At 39.5% G+C, this 18,912-nt stretch overlaps 1 protein-coding gene across 9 annotated transcripts in view; it reads left to right on the forward strand.

The window, feature by feature from the left end:
• DST (dystonin) overlaps nt 1-18,912 on the forward strand; it is a 291,855-nt gene that overhangs the window by 114,143 nt on the left and 158,800 nt on the right. For all 9 annotated transcript variants that reach the window (XM_039726401.1, XM_039726416.1, XM_039726446.1 and 6 more), the window contains one exon: nt 15,245-15,411. In XM_039726401.1, coding sequence (XP_039582335.1) covers nt 15,245-15,411 — 167 coding nt within the window. The remainder of the gene's footprint in view (nt 1-15,244; nt 15,412-18,912) is intronic.

The following is an 18,912-nucleotide window of genomic DNA, read 5'->3' on the forward strand; positions in this document are numbered from 1 at the left end:
AGGATTTGTAAAGTTGTGTAAGACATATGCCCTGCACTAGTCTGTGCTTGCATGACATTTCCTACATGACATTTCCTGCTATTTCCCTTTAATATGGTAATTCCGTGTCTTTGTCACCCGCATATGGCTCCTTTGGGTTCAGAAGGTGAAGTTCGGAAGAATGTACATACTCAGACCTCAAGCTGGGTTTTTTTTTCTTCACTTAGATTTAAAATGAAGGAAAAATCTGAAGGGAAATATGGGCTCTTCACCAAGGGATAAAGCTTTGTGATAATAACTGTGTTTATGCATGGAGTAGTTCCATACTTATTGGGAAAGTTGTGATTAGATTCAGTTTGAAGTTAAGACACCTAAATCCGTGTGCTTATGGGGAGCTACGTTCTTATGCAATTGTCTAAATTGTCCCTTTAATCTGATAATCAGAAGGATAGAGGTTTAGTACAGTTAGTACAGCCTAGACAGTGAGTCAACTAACTACCTGCTAGAGGTTCGCTTCACTCAACTAAACGTAAACATCTGTGTTGTTGGAGATTTATGAGACACCCCTGTTAGTATGAGAAGCATGACCTGGGTCTTATGGGAAACCCAGCCTCATCTGGGAAGAGACAGATCAGGCAGGATAAACTGCTTCTTAAATGGTGGAAAACATGTTTAGCAATGGATTTGAGGCCTGGAGGGCTAGGCAATACAGAGGGTGAGACTGATGGAGTAATTCAGATCACCTGAAGGAGATGCCTAGAGCACCTCTGGAGCTATTCATTGTCCAGCATAGTTGCTGTTTGTGTGCTGAGATGACACTTCATATCCAATAACATTTGCAATGAGAAGCAGGTTTCCTTAGGTCTTGTGGTGTAAATGCTATCTCCATATGAATGTCTCAGGTATTTTAAAGTGTCTCAAATATTCTAGATGGTCAGTTGACTTTATCTCTCTGCTTCAGGGTGTGAATCATTGCTGTTGTTTGAAGGCCTAGTATAGGGCTTTTGATTCAGCCTCCTAAAGACAGGCGTTTGAGTGATACCTGAGGTATCCTGGAGTATGCAGGACATGTGTGGAGTTCTCTGATGAGACACCAGACTTGTGAGAAACTCATGATCTTCTGGACCTGCAGGTGGAGGCCAGCTGGGGTACTGCAGGATATCTCAAAGAGCTCCAGAACCCCATGTTGAGGAAACTGAATCCTGCCCCAGTGCATAAAGTGATCTCTTTAAAACCTAGCCAGTGTGTAAACATGAGTATCTAGACACTTGTGAGGGGGTCTTTTAACCTGAATTACCCCTTAATTTCCCCATCATTTGCAGAAGTAGTTAATTTCTCAGTGAGCATAAGAAGCTGTTTGCTGTGTGATATTACTGGCTCAGCTACACATCAGTTATGTGTATTCTAATAACACTGCAATCTGGGAAGTAGTCAAGATGCCAGAGATTTTTTTTTGGGCTGTTGTTTGTGGCTTATTGTTTCTCTGAGTCATGGTCCTTATCTGGAGGGTATTATTTACTTAAAAAAGAAAATCCCTCTGATTATTGGAATGAATTTAGGAATGATTTAGGGAACAGACATGATAAAAAAAATAAAAGAGAATACACATTTGAGGATTATGTTTCTCTTGCATCTTAATTATGGTTATGGCTTTGTGAATTGGTATGCATAACTAGATACATATAAATGTTACAGCACTGACTTCTGCAGCTGCATAAGTCCAGAAAGTATCCATTCTTCTGTGTCCCAAGTAATTACATAAGAGTTACTGAAAAGCTGGAATGGGAAATCTGGTGGATTACTAAACTGAGTATGTCAGAAAATAATTTGTTCTGTGGGTATTGAAAAACCCCAATGCATCTATGTTGCTAGGATTTATGCTAGCTTTCAATGTACGTATTTCACATGCTTTTAATAGTAGGTGGCTTAGTTTAAATTCAGTTTCATAATGTAATAACTGTTATAAGTTATTTTCCTGGCACCTGTAGAACATGCTAAATCAGATTATAGTATTTTGTATAATCATAGGCTGTATGTATAAATATACAAAATAATACTTTAATGGACTCCTTCAACATCCAGTACATTTTCACTAACTACACTGGAGATGAGCAACTATAAATGAAAGCGGCATTTGTCCTCATAAAGTCATTTTAGTAAGATTTAAATTCTGTGAAAACTGGTGATAATTTCCTTTCAAACCACTGCAAGCATTCTTTAACAAATGTTAAATGTTTAAAATCACTTGCAGTTGTTTGAAAAACACATGCTGAAGCAAAGAAAAACTTTGAACTTCCGTCTAGTTAAAAGTAGGCCTTTGTGAACTCAGACCTTAAAAAATTTCAGGAAGTTCTAAATAATGACTCAATAGACTTCTTCTATTTCAGTTTCATCATAATTTTTCAGCTTAGGAACTGCCATTAAATTTCTTTCCACTCTTCCCTGCTCTTTGCTGTCAGACTTCTGCAGGATGCTGCTTCAAGGTTCTGGTCAGTGATGATTCTGTCCAGATGTTACAGTACTGTCCAGCCCTCTCCCCCCAGATGGGTGATTTCTCTCAGGCCTCTTTTGACACATGTAACCTCTTCACATTTCTCATGCTAGCCAGCAAATGCTATTTTTTGCTGCTGACTCCCCATAACCCTTTAAGAAAAAAATAATTTTTAATTAGTCTGCCCCCAAGCAGTCCACAGACTGTTCATTTGGTCCAGCATCAGCAGCTAAACTTTTGACAGTGTTGGTGAAAAGGTGAGACAGGTGTATTTGTAAGGCTGTGGCCTCCATACAGGGTGGCCAGAGGAGGAGGCAGCTCAGCTGTGGTAGCCCATTTCAGTAAATGATGTGCAGAAGACAGAGGGATATCCCTGGTGGGGTCACCATTCAGTAGACATGCTGCCTGCCTTTTGAGGTGGCCATGAGAGATGAGGAGAGCTGGGTTTGGCCTTCAGTCACCCTTTTCCTGGCAACCATTCCTGGTCCTGTGTGCCTTGCAGTCCAAGGATTGAAATTTACTCTGTCTCTGCTTTAAAAGAACCAGAACAGTTCAAGGTTTGATCTTAAAGATTTAAAAATAGAACTACGTGGCCAGTTGTCCTGTCTGTGACTATAAGTGATGGTGGGATAAAGTGTATTCCATGTGGTAGCTGCATTATCTGTCATTACCCAATGCAGCAGCATTACCTGTCCTTCAGCATTTGTTAGGGTATACTCTTGTGATATTTTATTTCTCAGCTGAACTACTAGTTGTTTCTTCTGGAATTCTTCAGTGATTTATTAAAAAAATAATGAAATTCCTAAGCCTTAGGTAAGAAAATGAGTGCAGAATTCTTGACATTTCTGGGACTCATCTGAATCACAGCAAGGGTGAGAGAAGCATGAAGTGTCTGTTGTTAATGCCATAAAACCACCAATAAGGAGCAAATTCCTCTTTTTGTAAGCCTTATCACTAGATATAAAACCTCTCCTGTTGGTGGTTGTGATTTGGTAGTTGAACATCTCTTTCACAGTTTGAGGAGTGGTTGCCAGTACAGCTCAAACAGCTCCAAACCTTTTGTTTGTGCTGCAAGCCTTTATTTTTATCCTTGTTTTGTATCTTGTGCTACTTTAATTTTCACTTTCTCTTTGGCTTATGTTTATCTCTCTGTTATTCTGCATGTGACCTTAGGGCTGTGCAACAAAATGCTGGCTGGTTATCTGGTATGCTGTTTTAGTGCCGTGAAATGACACGTCCCATTTGTGCTAAACGCTCCATTACTTCTGCTCTGTTGTATAAACACGCAGAAAGGAGGAGAAAGGGATCTTAGATCCAGATCTAAAATGCATTACTAGTAGGATTTTGATAAAAGATACCTGGCATGGTTTGATTAGCAAAGTAGAATAATTTCTTCTGTACAGTAATTGCTAACTATATGAGACAAATAATAAAACATAAATTAGCAGTGTACATAGGGCAAATGGTATAATAATTTTGCAGACTTAGAAATACACAAATATTCAACATCATTGCCATTTTAATGTATTATGCACCTGTCCCATGTTAAGGAATTAATGCATTTCCCAGTCACAGACATGCTTGACAAATTACAGAAATCTGTGGTTAAGTGCAAACCCATACAAATCTGCATGAGCTATTTAATGTTTCAGTCTGAGTCATTTGTTTTCCATGTCTTAATCTTAACCTCTTGTTTGTGATTAAGCAGCCTCTAAGACAGGTCAAATTGCACACAAGTGTTGGTCTAATCCTTTATTCATGGTGTACTTAGGGGTTTTCTTGCCATAAAAAGTCTGTTGTTAATCTCCCCATAAAATTTTGCAGTCTTGGTGGGTACAAATTTATGTCTTTTACATTTTCCGTATTAAAAAATACCAACCAAAAAAAACCAACAAAACCCCCACAGTATCAAGATAAAGAAACGCAACAATCCCTGGTAGTTGTTTTAAGAGCTTTGATCACCTGGATCTCTGTCTTAAACCAGTGCTGAGCTTCATTCAGGTCTAGTCAGTTTAGTCAGATGTCCAAGACAAAGCCCTTGGTGTGGTCATCACTGTGTTGTGGTGGTTCTCACAGGCTTCAGTGGTAGTCTATTTTGGTGCTTTAGAATATCATCTGTCTGTGCTCCAGCTGTCAGGTTTTGGAAGAAATTTAAATTTCCCTCTTCTGAACCTCCAGTGTAATTCTGTTAACTCTGTCTCTTTCCTTGCTGAGACCATAGTTATGACGTCAGAGAATCTCAGTTAGCTGAAAGTGGTATTTTTTTCTTTAGTTACTAGCACTTTGATTTATCTTAGTGTTTTTATCTTTGCTTAGGGTTTTTATATAAAAAACCCAACAACTGATATAAATGCAATTTATCAATTCCATTGTCCTTGATAATTTCTTTGGCTCAAGAGTATAAGTAACTTAGTTAAAGTGACTATAAAGTTATTATTTGGTTCTTGGGAAAAAAATAAAGAAGAACCAGCAGAAAGAATTGTTAATAGAGAGCTGATAGCCTTCTCAGGAACAGCTGGTAAATATTGTTAAGTCTCAGAAATACCTGTGTCTAGAAAGACAAAAAGGCATAAGGGCTACTAATTATCTGCAGAGGTATATTTGGAATGCATTTATTCCTAGATAATATTTGGAAATGGATAAAATGTAGAGCTACCATAGAATATGCTGCGATGGACAGGATCCTTCAGGATCATCTGGTCCAACTCTGGACCCTGCACAGGACACCCCAAGAATCACCTTGTGACCAAGAGCATTGTCCAAACACTTCTTCCAACTCTGTCAGGCTGGTGCTGTGACCACTGCCCTGGGGAGCTGTTCCAGTGCCCAGCCACCCTCTGGGTGAAGAACCTTATCCTAAACCTAATCCTCCTCTGACTCAGCTTCAGGCCATTCCCTCAGTTCCTGTCACTGATCACCAACAGAGAAGAGATCAGTGCCTGCCCCTCCTCCTCCCCTCACAAGAAGCTGTAACTGCAGTGAGCTCTCCCCTCAGTCTCCTCCAGGCTGAGCAGACCAAGTGACCTCAGCTGCCCCCCACAAGGCTCCCCCTCCAGACCCTTCACCATCCTTGTGGCTCTGTTCTAGGACTAGCTGCAGTTGTACCAGGTGCATTCGAGTAAATTGACCTGGAGTATGCAAAAGTAGGGCAGGATTGTTGGGAACACTGATCTTGTAACTGGTCCTTTAGATCTGATTCTTATATTTCTGCTGTCTCTTTTTTTTAAAATTCTATTTCAGTGGCACCTGATTTTTGAAAAATTGAGTTACTCTTAAGAAAAATAATCAAAATTTAAAGTATGAATGAAAGAGGATGTGCAAGATCAGGGACTCTGTAAATTAATTACTGGCTGCATTACAAAATGTAACTGTCAGCTGTAAAATAACCATAATGTGTTTCTTCTGACCTATCTTGAATTAGATATTATTTTACATTTTTGTGACAGTCAGTGTGCCACTGAATCTACAGGAAATTTGGCATAAGAGTGTACTTTAGAGACATTTTCTGTTTGAAAGAAGGTGGTGTCATGGTGACTTAAAGAGATGTAAGCAGTTTAATGGAAATGCATATCAAATCACACTCCAGTAAAGCTCAGTAAAATAATCTAATATAATACTGTTTAGAAACCTTGATACCCACATGTATTCATTTGAAAATGCACTCGCACTGAAAATTTAAATTTGCAGTATTTCTAGGGAAATTCTCTCCCCCTGTGAAATTTGTGGAGGAAGAATAACATTAGCAGTGTACTAGTGGTATATTACATTAATACATTTTGAATTAGACAGCATGAAGATTTGCAGTTGTCCATTCAAATGCTGGAAACTTGTCCTTAATATTTTACAGGTCAAATTGCTTTATCAAGATATTTTTATATATGTTTTGAGACCATTATACTATGATCTCTTTAACCATATATTATTACTAGGCACCCTGTTGTTAAACCAGAAACTATGTCTGTGTGAAATGAAATCAGCCTTGGCCCATTGTAAAGTCCTGAATCATCTTTTCTGATGAGAGAGAAGAAAAAGAAGTAAATCTTTAGATTAAAAAACTGGGGGTTTTTTGATACAAACACAGGGACGTCATTTAGAAAGATATATTTTTTTAAAATGTGTTTTTCTATTCATAAAGGGGGCCCATGTCAGGACCCAACACAGACCCATATGGAAGTGTTCTTTAAATCATTAAGTCTTACGTAAATCACTAGGTCTTAGGTAAAATTCACTTTTCTAAAGTAATTTTTCTAAACAGACTAGGTTACAACTTTTTCATTGTGAATAAAGGAATCAAATGTCACAAGTGCACCTGTATGCTGAGCATGCTACAAATGCAAATACAAATTGAGGCTAGGAAAGAGTTTAGCCATGGAACTAATATCTGCTTTGAAAAGAAACATGTTAGCATTGTACCTGTACATAGCTGGCCACCTGCCACAGTATTCTGTGGTGTTATAGTATAAAATTTTCTAAGCATTACTGTCAAATCTTACCCCAGTGCCCTGAGAGTAGTCGTCAGTAAGCAGCTCTGTCCTTGGGAATTCTTTGGAGGCTCATCCCAGACCTTTGCTGTATTATTCATTCTAGATCCTGTCAGTAAATTGTGGAATACTTCAGTGGAAGTGGCTTCTGGGGGTAAAGTCTCTGGGTCTCATTATTGCAATTCCTTTTCAAATAAACCAGGGAAAGTCAAGGGTAACACCTGATAATGCCTGGCAAGTCACGCTGTAGTTCTTTTTCAGCATGAGAAACCATACACATCTGTCCTTGACTATGTGTGCTGGTTTCTGTAGATTTCACATATCCATGACAAAAACAAAGTTAAAAAGATTTTTCCAAACAAAGTATACTAGAGGTTAAACTTGCTTGCATTTTAAAAGTGTATATTTCTACTTAGTTTTAGGTATAGTTAGATGCTTCTTGGATCTTATATTCAGAGCTAAACAGAAACGCCTTACAGGAGCATGGGAGGAGGCTAAAGCTCCATTTTTGTAAACAGTAATCTTAAGGTCTGTTTTCTAGATAGATTGGCTTTTATGATTTGTTTCACTTTTATCTGCCAGAAGGTTTAACTCTGCTGCAAAGTTTCAGCCCCGGTACGTAGTGTCAGTGCCCTGAGCAAGCTGTTGTGCTTTTATGATGGCAGTGAGGCAGCAGGTTATTTATAGCTGACAAATCAGTGAAAAGTCACATTAGCTGCTATGAAAACTCCACATACAAATAAAAGCTTTACCCCCATCAAGCTGTCAGAGCAATTTCTGATCCTTTAGTTTAATCTTCCCATTTGTAGATCATTGGGTAGGTAATAAAAGCATATGAAGTGCAAAACAAATGTGCTGACTAAATCCTTTCTATTTACTGTGCTGCTTACTTTTGGATTTGGAGTGTAGCTAATAGTTTCAAAGGTTGCTACATATTTTTCTACTTTATCTTGCTCAAGTTACTAAGTGAAACGGGAAGTTAAAATGCATGTGAGAAATTTCTATTGCTCATTACTGCTATGTCATCTCTGTGAAAGGCAATCAGCATTACAGCCCAGCGCTGGAACAGTGATGTTTATTTAAGAGGATTGGTGGCCAGAAATAAGCCACAGTGTCTAATCAGACACAGGCCCTGCCTGGGCAGCGAGCCACAGCGTTTATTGCGTGTGCATTTCTCATAAGCAAAATGGCTACGTACTGAGGCGGGTGCGTGTGAAGTCTGGAAGAAATTACAGTGGAAACAGCAATTCTTAACTTTCTGAGGAGGATTTAAGTTTATTTAAATATATGGGAATGAATGAAACTGTGTGGCTGTGAGTTACAGACAGCCAAATGGGGAATGTCTGTGGATGTGTGAGGGCTGAAAAGGAAGAACAGTGTTTAGATCCTGCCAAAGCTCCCTTAAGTCCAGATAAACATTCCCCTGGAAGAAAATATTTCAGAAGAAAAAGGAGAAAGAAATCAACCGAGGGGGGATCAGATTCAGTGCACGTTAAAGAAAATGAAGAAAAAAGACAGTGTGAAGTGGAGATTGCAGAAAACATCGAGATTCATCCCAAGGGTGTGGGATTGGCCGACTTCCTCCCCGGGAGAGTGACAGTGGCTGGTAATGCTCTGCCTGTGAGTACAGACCTTTCCGTTGATATTGCTAAAGCAAAAGTTTTCTCGGGCAAAGCAAAGAGTGCTGCTCTTTGTGGGGAGAGCTTTCATGGTGGTAATCAGGGGCTCGCCAAGTCTGATGAAACAGACACACAGTTAAAGGAACAAGACAAGAGCAATTTGGAGAAACACTGTGCATGGAAAAGGAGATATTCACAGGATGATAACAGGAGAGAATTAGCGTTCCTGAAGAAGTCCAGTGGTCTTTGTTATAGAAAAGGAACTACTTCGGATTCTGCTCTCCACGTTTTAGGCAGACAACATGAGGAAACTCAGTTAAACTTAACTTCTTGCAGAGTCCTTGAAAATGTTTCAGAAAGCAGTAAATCTGAAAAGTTGTATCATTTTCTTTCTCAAAGTGTAAGAGATCTGTTACTTGAACAAAAGAGGTTTTATCCTGATGCTGTACTTTCCCATTTGCCAAAAGAAAAGGCATTATTTAGCATTGCACCAAACAGGAGCAAGGTAAATATTTTGATACAGTGCATTATCTTTGAAAGTTAGCTTAGGATAAGTATTTGAACAGTAATTTTTGTATTACAAAAATATCTTCACTATGCTGTGTATGAGCCTTTTACCATGCTATGATACTATGGATATTTGTAGGACAGAACACATCACTTGATCTTTTTCAAAGGCTGTATAATAACTATGCTTTAGGAGTATTGATACATTCTTGTCCTATTTTTCTCTCTGTAGTTTGGTCTGCTTCCCAATTTAGGAAAGAGATTTTCATGTTAAAATGTTGCTAGAAGGTGGAGTGAATTCTAGAGTTCTCATTCAGTACCTGCAGTAAATTTTCTTACCACCTCTTCATGGTCTTGTAATTCCTTTGGGTTTTGTATCAAGGAAAGGAATATTTCTAATTCTCTCCAGTTATGGCCAGTAGGAACTGAAGAATGATAGGGCTATGTAGGCTGCTTGAAATAGAACAAGTGAACATTAATCCTGTTAATAGCACTCTACACTTCTTTTAATGGATCTTTCCTCCCAAACTGTCTAGATGACCTATTAATATTAATTATTAAAATTCCGTCTTCCTCTGAGGGCAGGATTATTTTGTTTTTACAATAAAAGAAACCAAAATACTGTTTTAGTTGCAGAATATCTGAAGGAAAGCAAAGTTTTGGTAACCATGCTTACCAATTGAATCCATATTTCTAGTGTTGCCCCACCCATCTTCAGGATAACTGAAATCTGTGCAAGTGAGTCAAATGCTGATAGCAGGATCTGGTCCAAAACTGATCCCCCTTGCTCAACAGGGACCTCTGAGCTTTCAGCTGAGTGAGCAGAGGGAATGGGCATATGCCAAAAGCATTCTTTCCAGCAAAGAGCTAACTAAACATCTTCTGCTTATATAATTTACTTTTCTAACAGGAATCAAACAATACTTTGTCTGAGCTTAGTTTTTTAAACATAGATAACGCACTCAATTACAACACGCAGTTCACAATAGTACAAATAACCTCTTAATACACATAGAGATCTTTGCCCTCTTAATCTTAGCTGGAATTCAGGAACAGCTTAGGAATGTTCTTTGATTTGTATAAAACATCACTGCTGAGTAAGAGGATATGAGGCCTTGTCTGTTCAGCTAAGCATGGCTGCTTTTTCCTGTATAATGAAAGTAATGCAGCTTCTAATACTGCTGCACTGATTACTCCAACCAGGTCTATACCTCTTGTTACCACAGAGGAAGGGAGAAAAAAGATTTCTGTTGAGCACCTACATCAACTGATATTGAGAAAAAATTGCATGAATATGAAACCACTGACACATCAGGCTAAATGCCTCAGTTGCTAAAATAAGTTCAGTTCCCTTTCTCAACCCAAGATTCTCAGTATAAGTAATTTTAAGGACACCAAGTTTTGACCTCTAATAAAACCAGGAAAAACTAGTTTTCAGACTTTAATTACTGTACAAACTCATAACTGCTTTCCTTCTGATTGTTTTTGAGCACTAAAAAAGCATTTTAATGTCTTATATAGCTGTCTTTTTTATACTAAGCAAGGCTGGTATTTATAAGAGTTTGCAAACGTCCTGTTACTGGCTTGAGCTGGCACACAAAGTTTGCAGTTAGCAATCTCAGCGTTACCATTTTCTTCACTGTAATTACAGAGATCAGCAGCCTTTCCTTACCTTGTCAGCTTACCTGTGCTGTAATGTGCTCTCAGCTTAGACAGTGCCTCAGATGTGGCTGAAAATTGAAAGCATGTTGGCATTTCAAACTGAGAAGCAGACACCAGAGGAAACTCATTGGCACAGCTGGACAGTTTGCCCTGTAACAGAGATATGGCATTTTACTGTCTGAAACAGTATGGTCCCCTCTACTGAAATATATCCTTTGAGTTTCTTGCTGTGGCACAGTTGCTTATGCACGTGAAAAACTATAATTTTGTGTTCAAATATGTGCTACTTCATTACCTCTGTTTTCCTGATTACAGAACTCAGCTTAGAGGGATCTGCTGAAGCATTGCTCTTGGCTGCTCATTAATAGCTTTAAGAAAAGTTTCTTACTTTCTGCTGAAGCTTAATAAGCATTTCTCACATCATAGTGTGGCCCGGGAGAGAGATAATACACCACCAAGAATCATGCATCTCTAGCTCATTATGTACTTTTGTGCAGTTTAGTACATTATGTCAAGTTTAGTCTTGCTTCAAAACATTTAGAATAAGATGGAATCAGAGGGTAGACTTCTTACTATCTGTATGAGTCTTGCTCTTCTTCTGTTTGCAGTGTGAAAATGAACCACAGAAATCCAGCATCACTGTTGATCTCTTGGAAAAGGTCTCCCCCAGTCTGCTTTGCTCTTTGGGCTGCAAACTGCATCACTAAAATCAGTGCAAGGAAAGAGTTGAGGCTTTTTGGTGTTTGGATTTTGTATACTGTGTGATGCAGGGGGAATTTACAGGCTGAGAAAAAGCATGTGCAGTAGCAGAAGTAAACACGTTCTCCCAGCTATAAGCAAGAGAGAATATTTAGTGCCAGTTAAGATTTTGATCCTGAAATAGAAGGGCTGTGTAGAGAATTACCTCTGTTGCTTTTTCTTGCATAACCTTTAATTCACAGGCTTTGAGATAATTTGGAGAACTGGATCCCTGGCAAACAACTGCTCAAACTCATGCAAATGCTGTAATTCGTTCTTTCCATGCTTAAGGAACAAATGTGCTCTACTTAAGCAGTTTATAGTGAGCAAATGGTAGGCTTGTGGGATACAAAAGGTTCACACAAACTTTGCTTGGAAAGACTAAATTTTTTGAGTAGAAGATTTGATTTCCCCTTAATTTATTTTCTGTTCTAGCATCTTAGTTTAATAGTCCTTCTGTTTTTCTCCTATGGGAAATGATGTTAGAAATATTGGTGATAATGCATAGTTGGTGGCTAAGTATCTCTACTATCCTTGTGGGATAATCAAAGGAAAGATGGGATCTCTCCCTTTCTCTTACACCTTATTTTGTTGTGGTAGTATTTTACTTGTTAAGAAGTTTTAAGTTAATAACCTTGCAAACTAGAGCCCATATTTGTAGGTGTAATAAAATACAACCATTTGACTCACCATTTCACTTAGATTATTTCTACTTTTAAAATACTATGTCAATGTTTATCAAAAAGTCTGAAATGTTAGCCTTGAAAGCTGAACTACTTTATTTAGAGAACAGAAGTGCTCAGGCTGTTTCAGGGCTCAGGCTGTTGTTAATTTTCTTTAACCTGTAGTGAAATGGGCTACCTCTGTGAGTGAAAAGCCTTTTCCTTTCTCTTTAGATGGCTAATTATGGTAGTTGGAAGATTTTGGATCAAAAACCTGCTGATCTTCATGTAAAAAACTGAATTAATGTTTTAGCCACCCAGAATTTCAACTGTGAGCTTTCCTAATAGTCATGTTCAGAGTAAAAGTTCTTTTTGTGTTTGTACCCATGACTAAAATGTTGTTTATATCTTAACACCAGATACTAGTACAGTCTTCAGAAGTTACCTTGGTGTTTGAAATTACTTGTTTCCAGAGGAATCTAATGTGCATTCAAAAATGCTGTGTTTGCACTCTGCAGTCTGAAGTGCACAGAGCCATCCCTGCTCAATTAACCGTGAAGGAAGCTAAGGGTTTGAACTCAGCAGTAAGGAAGGGCCATTAGCAAATTGCATTGTTAACTTACTCATGTTAGAGTATATTAAAAAATCTGATAATTAAGGATTACACCTTTCTGAAAATGATAGCTAAAAAATATAGGTGTGGTTTTGTTGGGGTTTTTTAAATGCTAGACATGTGGCACTTGGAGATGACATCATCTCTTTCAGAAGCGTTGTCCGGATAAGCAGTATATGGTTGACTTCATTTATATTGTGATCTGGTTGTTCTGTGATGAATAGAAACTAAAGCTACTGAAAAAACATTTAGTTTGCTTTCTTGCTTTGAAATACCACACAATAAAGCTGACCCAAAGAAAAATCTTGCACTACAGCCGAGTTCCCTAGATCTTTACAAGAAAACTTTCCGAGTGATTACAAGGTGGTCTTTTGCCACACTGTATTTTCTGTTGTCTTTACAGACACAACTCATCCCATCTTTATTTCATTCAGTAAATACTCTTGCAGGATTTTGATACCTAGAAATTTACAAATGATCACAGCTGCACGTGTTCTCTACTGTGTTTTGAACAAAAAAAAAAAAGGTTTTTTTCCCCCTTGTGTTTGATCTTTCTTAAAAATGTGCTGAAGCTGGAGACAATAGGATGCAAAAAATGCTGTCAGGTTATTTAGGGGCTAGCTGAACAGTTTAAATTGTTTTGCTTTCTGGCTTTGGTGTTTGTATTTTTCCCTTACATAGATCAAGCCTATACAATTGCCCATGATAGGTATCTGAAGGCTGCATTCACAATTTGTGATTTTGTGGTTACTTGAATAGAAAGTGATGTAAATTTTTTTCCCTACATTAATTTATTTATAATTTACTGTATAGGTGTAAATGCTCATCATTGTCTGAAAGTATGAGAGGTGGAAAAGCAGAAATTGCAGTGAGCCCCATAGCCCTGACATCTCTAAGGGTCTTCCTCTAGTTCCCTGCTTCCCAGTGCTTCCCTCCACCTTGTCTTAGGCTATGACATAGCAACATCAGTAGGCAAGCTATATATATTCTTGGCACTGTGATTTTGTGGCTCTAATGTGAGAAAATCCCATAATTTCCAGCCTAGCCTGTTGGAATTCCCCTGTCAGAGCCCAGACAGAAGATATCTCTGTGTGCAGAGATTCTGAGGCTGGGAGAAGTTGTTATGACCATCCCATCTGACCTCATGATGTAGCTGCCTGGTTTATGCTAGAACAGGATTGCTGGAATTGGCACAGCTCAATTTACAGCTCTTCTGCAGCAAACTCAAGAACCCAGAGCTGCTTGTGGGCAAACCTGCCCTGAGTTGTGGCCTCAGGCTGGCTCTGCAGCCAGAGCACACCTGTGTCTCTGCAGTGCTGGGTGTGTGCTCATGGGGAGCACACATTTCCCACCTCCACGGGGGCTCACAGAGATGCCTGTTATCTACTCACAAGCTGTGGCTTTGCCTCAAGCCCTCTTGCCTCTGCCCAAGCTGCTCTGCCTGATTTTTGTAATGGCTGAGCTACATATTCAGGTTCTTACACAGTGCCTTGTGGTATATGACTTCCTATGTAGTTCATAACACCTTATATTGTCTCTTGTTAGGGTAAGTTGTAAAAGGCAGTCACTTAGAAAAATGAAAACATGCTATCGCACTTTCTTTGTCAAAGCACATCTTATTTTTCTTCCTTTTTAGAGTTTGACTTTACATTGAGTACGATTTCTGTAACATGAGGTACAAAGAATACATGTGCAAATTAGGGAAAAGTCTGGTTCATATTTATACTGTGGTAGTTTTCCAAGGAAACTGACTGAACTTCATTAGGGCATGATCTAATGTACTATAAAGTAGAATTTGAATGTAAAATTCCCAATATTTTCCTGCTTTCCCTGATAGGGAGTTGATAATCCTTAGATAATACAAAACTGAACCTTCTTGATCAGACATAATTTCTATTTATAATCCTTCGATCTTTTAGTCATTCCTAAAATATGTTTCAAAATCTTGTCTTAAAATTGTTGTTATTAGTTTTCACTCAGAATGACTGTTTTGTTACTGAATTCCAGAACATGTACTATAAATCAACCTGTTTTAAGAGAGGAATTTCATAGCTAAATAAATTATGAATAATATAAATATGGTTATTGTATAATTATGACTATATGCATATAAAACATATTGCATTTTATATATACTTATATTGCATTTATACAAAAAGGTGTCATACATAAAAATAGATTGTATTATCAGCATAAATAAATAGTTAAGTGTTTCGCATTATGCAATAGTATTGTATTGTACCCAGAAATTAAGAGACTGACAACTGGCTAACTGAAGAAAATTGAATTTTGTATTTTATATTGAAGATGCTAAGAGTGCATAAGGATAAGACATGAAATAATATTAATACAGTACCTGACTAATAATTGTATTCCTGTATGCAGATACCAGACAATAAATTCTCCAGCAATGCAGAGTGATTTTTCTGCAATATTTTAAACATTCTTATGGATTAGATATAACTGTAATTTTTACATTAACTGTGTTTTAGATATCTGATATTCATGTTACTGGGGAGTCAGAGGACATGTCTGCTAAAGAGAGACTGCTCCTGTGGTCACAGCAAACGACAGAGGGTTATGCTGGAATACGTTGTGAAAATTTCACTACCTGCTGGCGCGATGGAAGGTTATTTAATGCCATCATTCATAAATACAGGCAAGTACTCTGTTTGCTCCCTTGGAAAATGTTAATTACAGCATTTTAATATACAGAGAGAGAGGACTCTATGGCTTATGCTGTACTAGAACTGCAGCTGTGGAGATGACACTGACTCTTCCTTGGTGATGTCCTGATTCTTGCAGCCAGAGGATGCCTTTGCATGTCCCTCCTTCCTCAGAGAATTAGGAATCCTGTACATCTTCCATGGGGCATGTTCAAACTGCTAGGAAGTATGTTTCCAGAATTCAGTCTTCTCCACAGTCCTTTTTCATCATACTGATGTTTATATGTAGGTGGGGTAGAGGCAGAACTGGTCACCAAAGTCCAAAACTGCACTGCTGGTGAAAGCCATCAACTACTGTATGACTGGATGATATGTCTAAGATCCCTGCCTTCTTCCTTGTGTGACTTTTACCCTTGGATGGCCCTGGAGTATAGAGCTTCCTCAGTGTTTATGTGTGGAGCCCAGACCTACTCTGAGATGCATTTCCTGTAAAAGAGTATTCTCAAGGAAAATGTGACCAGCTGGCTTGAATGTTCTCAGTCTGAGAAAGGAGTTGTGCTTTTGTGACCATATTCTTATAAAGTTAAGCAGACATTGTAGAGTCACTGGTGGCTATGATTATTAACCTGAAATACAGCTGAAAGTGTCTACTGACAGGAGAGGATTTCTGATTCTGGATTCTAAGTGAGAATAGGTCTCTCTTGACAAAGCTGACTTTGGCATCAAGCTTGTCAGAAGTTTAATCATTGATTAAATCTCTGTTCTATCTTGGTTGGTGATATGCCTTCTTTATTGTGTATTTTTTTTTGGTTCCTGAATTGACTAAGAAGGCTTGCATCTTAGAGGACCACATGGGAGTGTATTCTGCCTGCTGGGTTAATCAGTGTGTACTAACTTGTCCTTCACTGCACGAGGCTTTCTGGGTTTATCATAGCGTGTGTAGTTTGTACTCTATGCCCTGGAGTGTATAATAAGGAAGTTTAAGGGTACATGATTTCATTGGTATAATTTGAAGGTGTGTCCCCAGTAAAGGAAAATTTGGTGTTTTTTCTTGCACATCCAGTGAACAGAGTCTCTACAGGAGTAGATTCTTTTGGTTTTGGATTTCCTCTTGTGGGACCACTTTGCCCACCACAGAAGGAGGTCTAGGTAGACACATCATACATGTGATCCTTATGGGGATTAGGACACTAAAGTAAAATGGGAGACAGGTGCAGCCTTTTCTTCACAGGCTGTATATAAAGGCTGCAAACATCATGCACAGTGCTCAAAGTCCCTGAGAAGCTGGCTGTGGCAGTGCATAATTTCGTGGTAAAACGAAGCTGCATCTCAGTCAATGAGGTTGTTTTCTGACATGCTTCTGTTCTGGGTAACTGGTTAGGGAGGAGGTGCATGCCAGCAAGAAAGTCTCTTTTAGTAACATTGGCAAGACAAAAGGAAATAGCTGGCAGACAACAAGGCTGTTTTACTTGGGACAGAACAACCAGAGGAATGAACATAGCATAGGCAAGTATTTGAAAAAATAAACAATATGAAAGATACAGAGGGATTGGACAGAGAAAAAAAAGGAAAGAACTTAATGAGATGGAGTAATGGAAAATATTTCCCAGAGCTTCTTTAGAACCATGTGTCTCTTGCACAGAGCAGTGTAGCCTTAACTGCTCTAGCAACTGGTAATTATGGTACAGACCAGTTAATAAATAATGAAAAACTTGAATCCTGTCCTACAGCTGTGCAAATGTTAATATCTTGGGATATGACTGAATTGCTTTGTTTGGATCAGTGTTTCTGGCGTTACTCCGTGAGTTTCATTCACAGTGTTTCAGCAGGGAAGAACAAGCACCTTTGACTCCAGTGTGTTATACAAAGCAAGTGATTCAGTGACTGGGAAGCAGAGTCCCCATTTTGTGTGCTTCTGTGCCAGTTTCCATTGAGCTTAACTTCTTTCTGTAAACATAACTTCACCTAAGGATTTTATCCTTCCCAGGAATGTTTACCAAACTTATCTAATGTGTTTTTGCTGTGAGAAGTTATAGGTTGTTGGATTCCATTTCAAATGAAATGAGATGAGATTCTTCCACTGATTTAAATGAGTTTCTATGTTTCTTTCCTTTTTTGTTTTGTACCGTTAAAACAGAGATAATAATTTCCAGCTATTGCTCACAAGAGAGGAATGATCTTCCCAAACAGTCATCTGTTATTTTTAACTATATTGTTTTACTCCAGAGACCACTTTTAATGCTTCATTTGTCGTCTGAGCAATAAGTAGGTTAAACACTAAAAGATCTGCATGGTTCTGGCAGTGATTCTCCATTTGCTCTGTTTGCCTGTTTTAATAGCTCCCAGTTTGTGGCTCACAGGTGGTGTCAGGAGCTGCTCTGAGCATCCTGTGGGTGCTGCCAGCTGGTGTGCTCCACCAGGGTGGGGTGGGACCGTGGTGCTGCCACTGTGAAGTACCCCCATGGGGGCACAGCTGTCAGTCGTGTTGCAGCATGGAAGCCCCCTGCACCAGGTGTGCTGTGCTCACAGGAGATAATTCTCTGAACAGAGGCACCCTGGGCTGGGAGGAGAATCAACTCTTCAAATGGGGGACAGGGCTCTTCAGGTGGGACATGGCTCCAGCCTTGTAAGGGCTTTAATTGGGTCCAGACCTTATTTTAAAGGCTCTGACAGTAAATCCCAGAAGGCTCAAATACGCAGGCTTGTATCTAGAACTGCAGTTGTGCTGAGCCACAGTAAGCTGGGTGTTGGATGGAGGGCACGTGGCATGCCAGGCACAGCAGCAGGAGCTCCCTGGAGTCCATCAGGGCAGGGCCTGGCAGTCAGGGCCCATTCCACTGCCCAGTCAGGAGCAGGGCAGCTGGGGGGCACCAGGGCAGCCCCAACCCTCACACTGGGAGCTCCCTGGGGCTATGCTGGAGCTGGACCTGCCACCAGTGTTGCCTGCAGGTTGGCTGCACCACAGCAGGGGCCATAGCTCAGCTGTGGGCCAGAGGCCAGAGCACCAGCAGCTCCCAGAGGAGAGCCCTGGCCTACAGCCCTGGCACCAAGGCTGAGAGGCCTCCTCTGGATGCACCATTGAGATAACAAGCCATGTGAGTCCAACATGATCCCTACAGTCAATGGTCCATGAGACAGGGAGGTGTCACTGTCCAGTTCCAGGTGACGGGATAGGAGTGGCAGGTCATAATTACCTTCTCTCCAGGCATATTTTTAAATTGCAAGTACATACCAGCTTCAAGACTTCAGGAAATTGCTGAAGCTGTGAAGGGCTGGGCGAGGAGCTGGGTTGTGACTCAGCTGCCAGCAGGCAGGGAGCCTCTCCCTTCAGCAGAACTGGCAGCCTGCCCTCTCTTAATGGCAGGTTAGAATTGTTTCTTTTGTTTTTCTGTCTTGACGGAGGATTTTAGCACCTTTTGGTGCAAGCAAGCTGAGATTTGTGGTGCAGAACTGCAGGAATAGTGCATGGATGTGCCATGTCTCCCTGCTCCCCC

This window comes from Passer montanus, unplaced genomic scaffold (genome assembly GCF_014805655.1).
Source record: "Passer montanus isolate IOZ18808 unplaced genomic scaffold, ASM1480565v1 scaffold11, whole genome shotgun sequence".
Classification (NCBI taxonomy): Eukaryota; Metazoa; Chordata; class Aves; order Passeriformes; family Passeridae; genus Passer; species Passer montanus.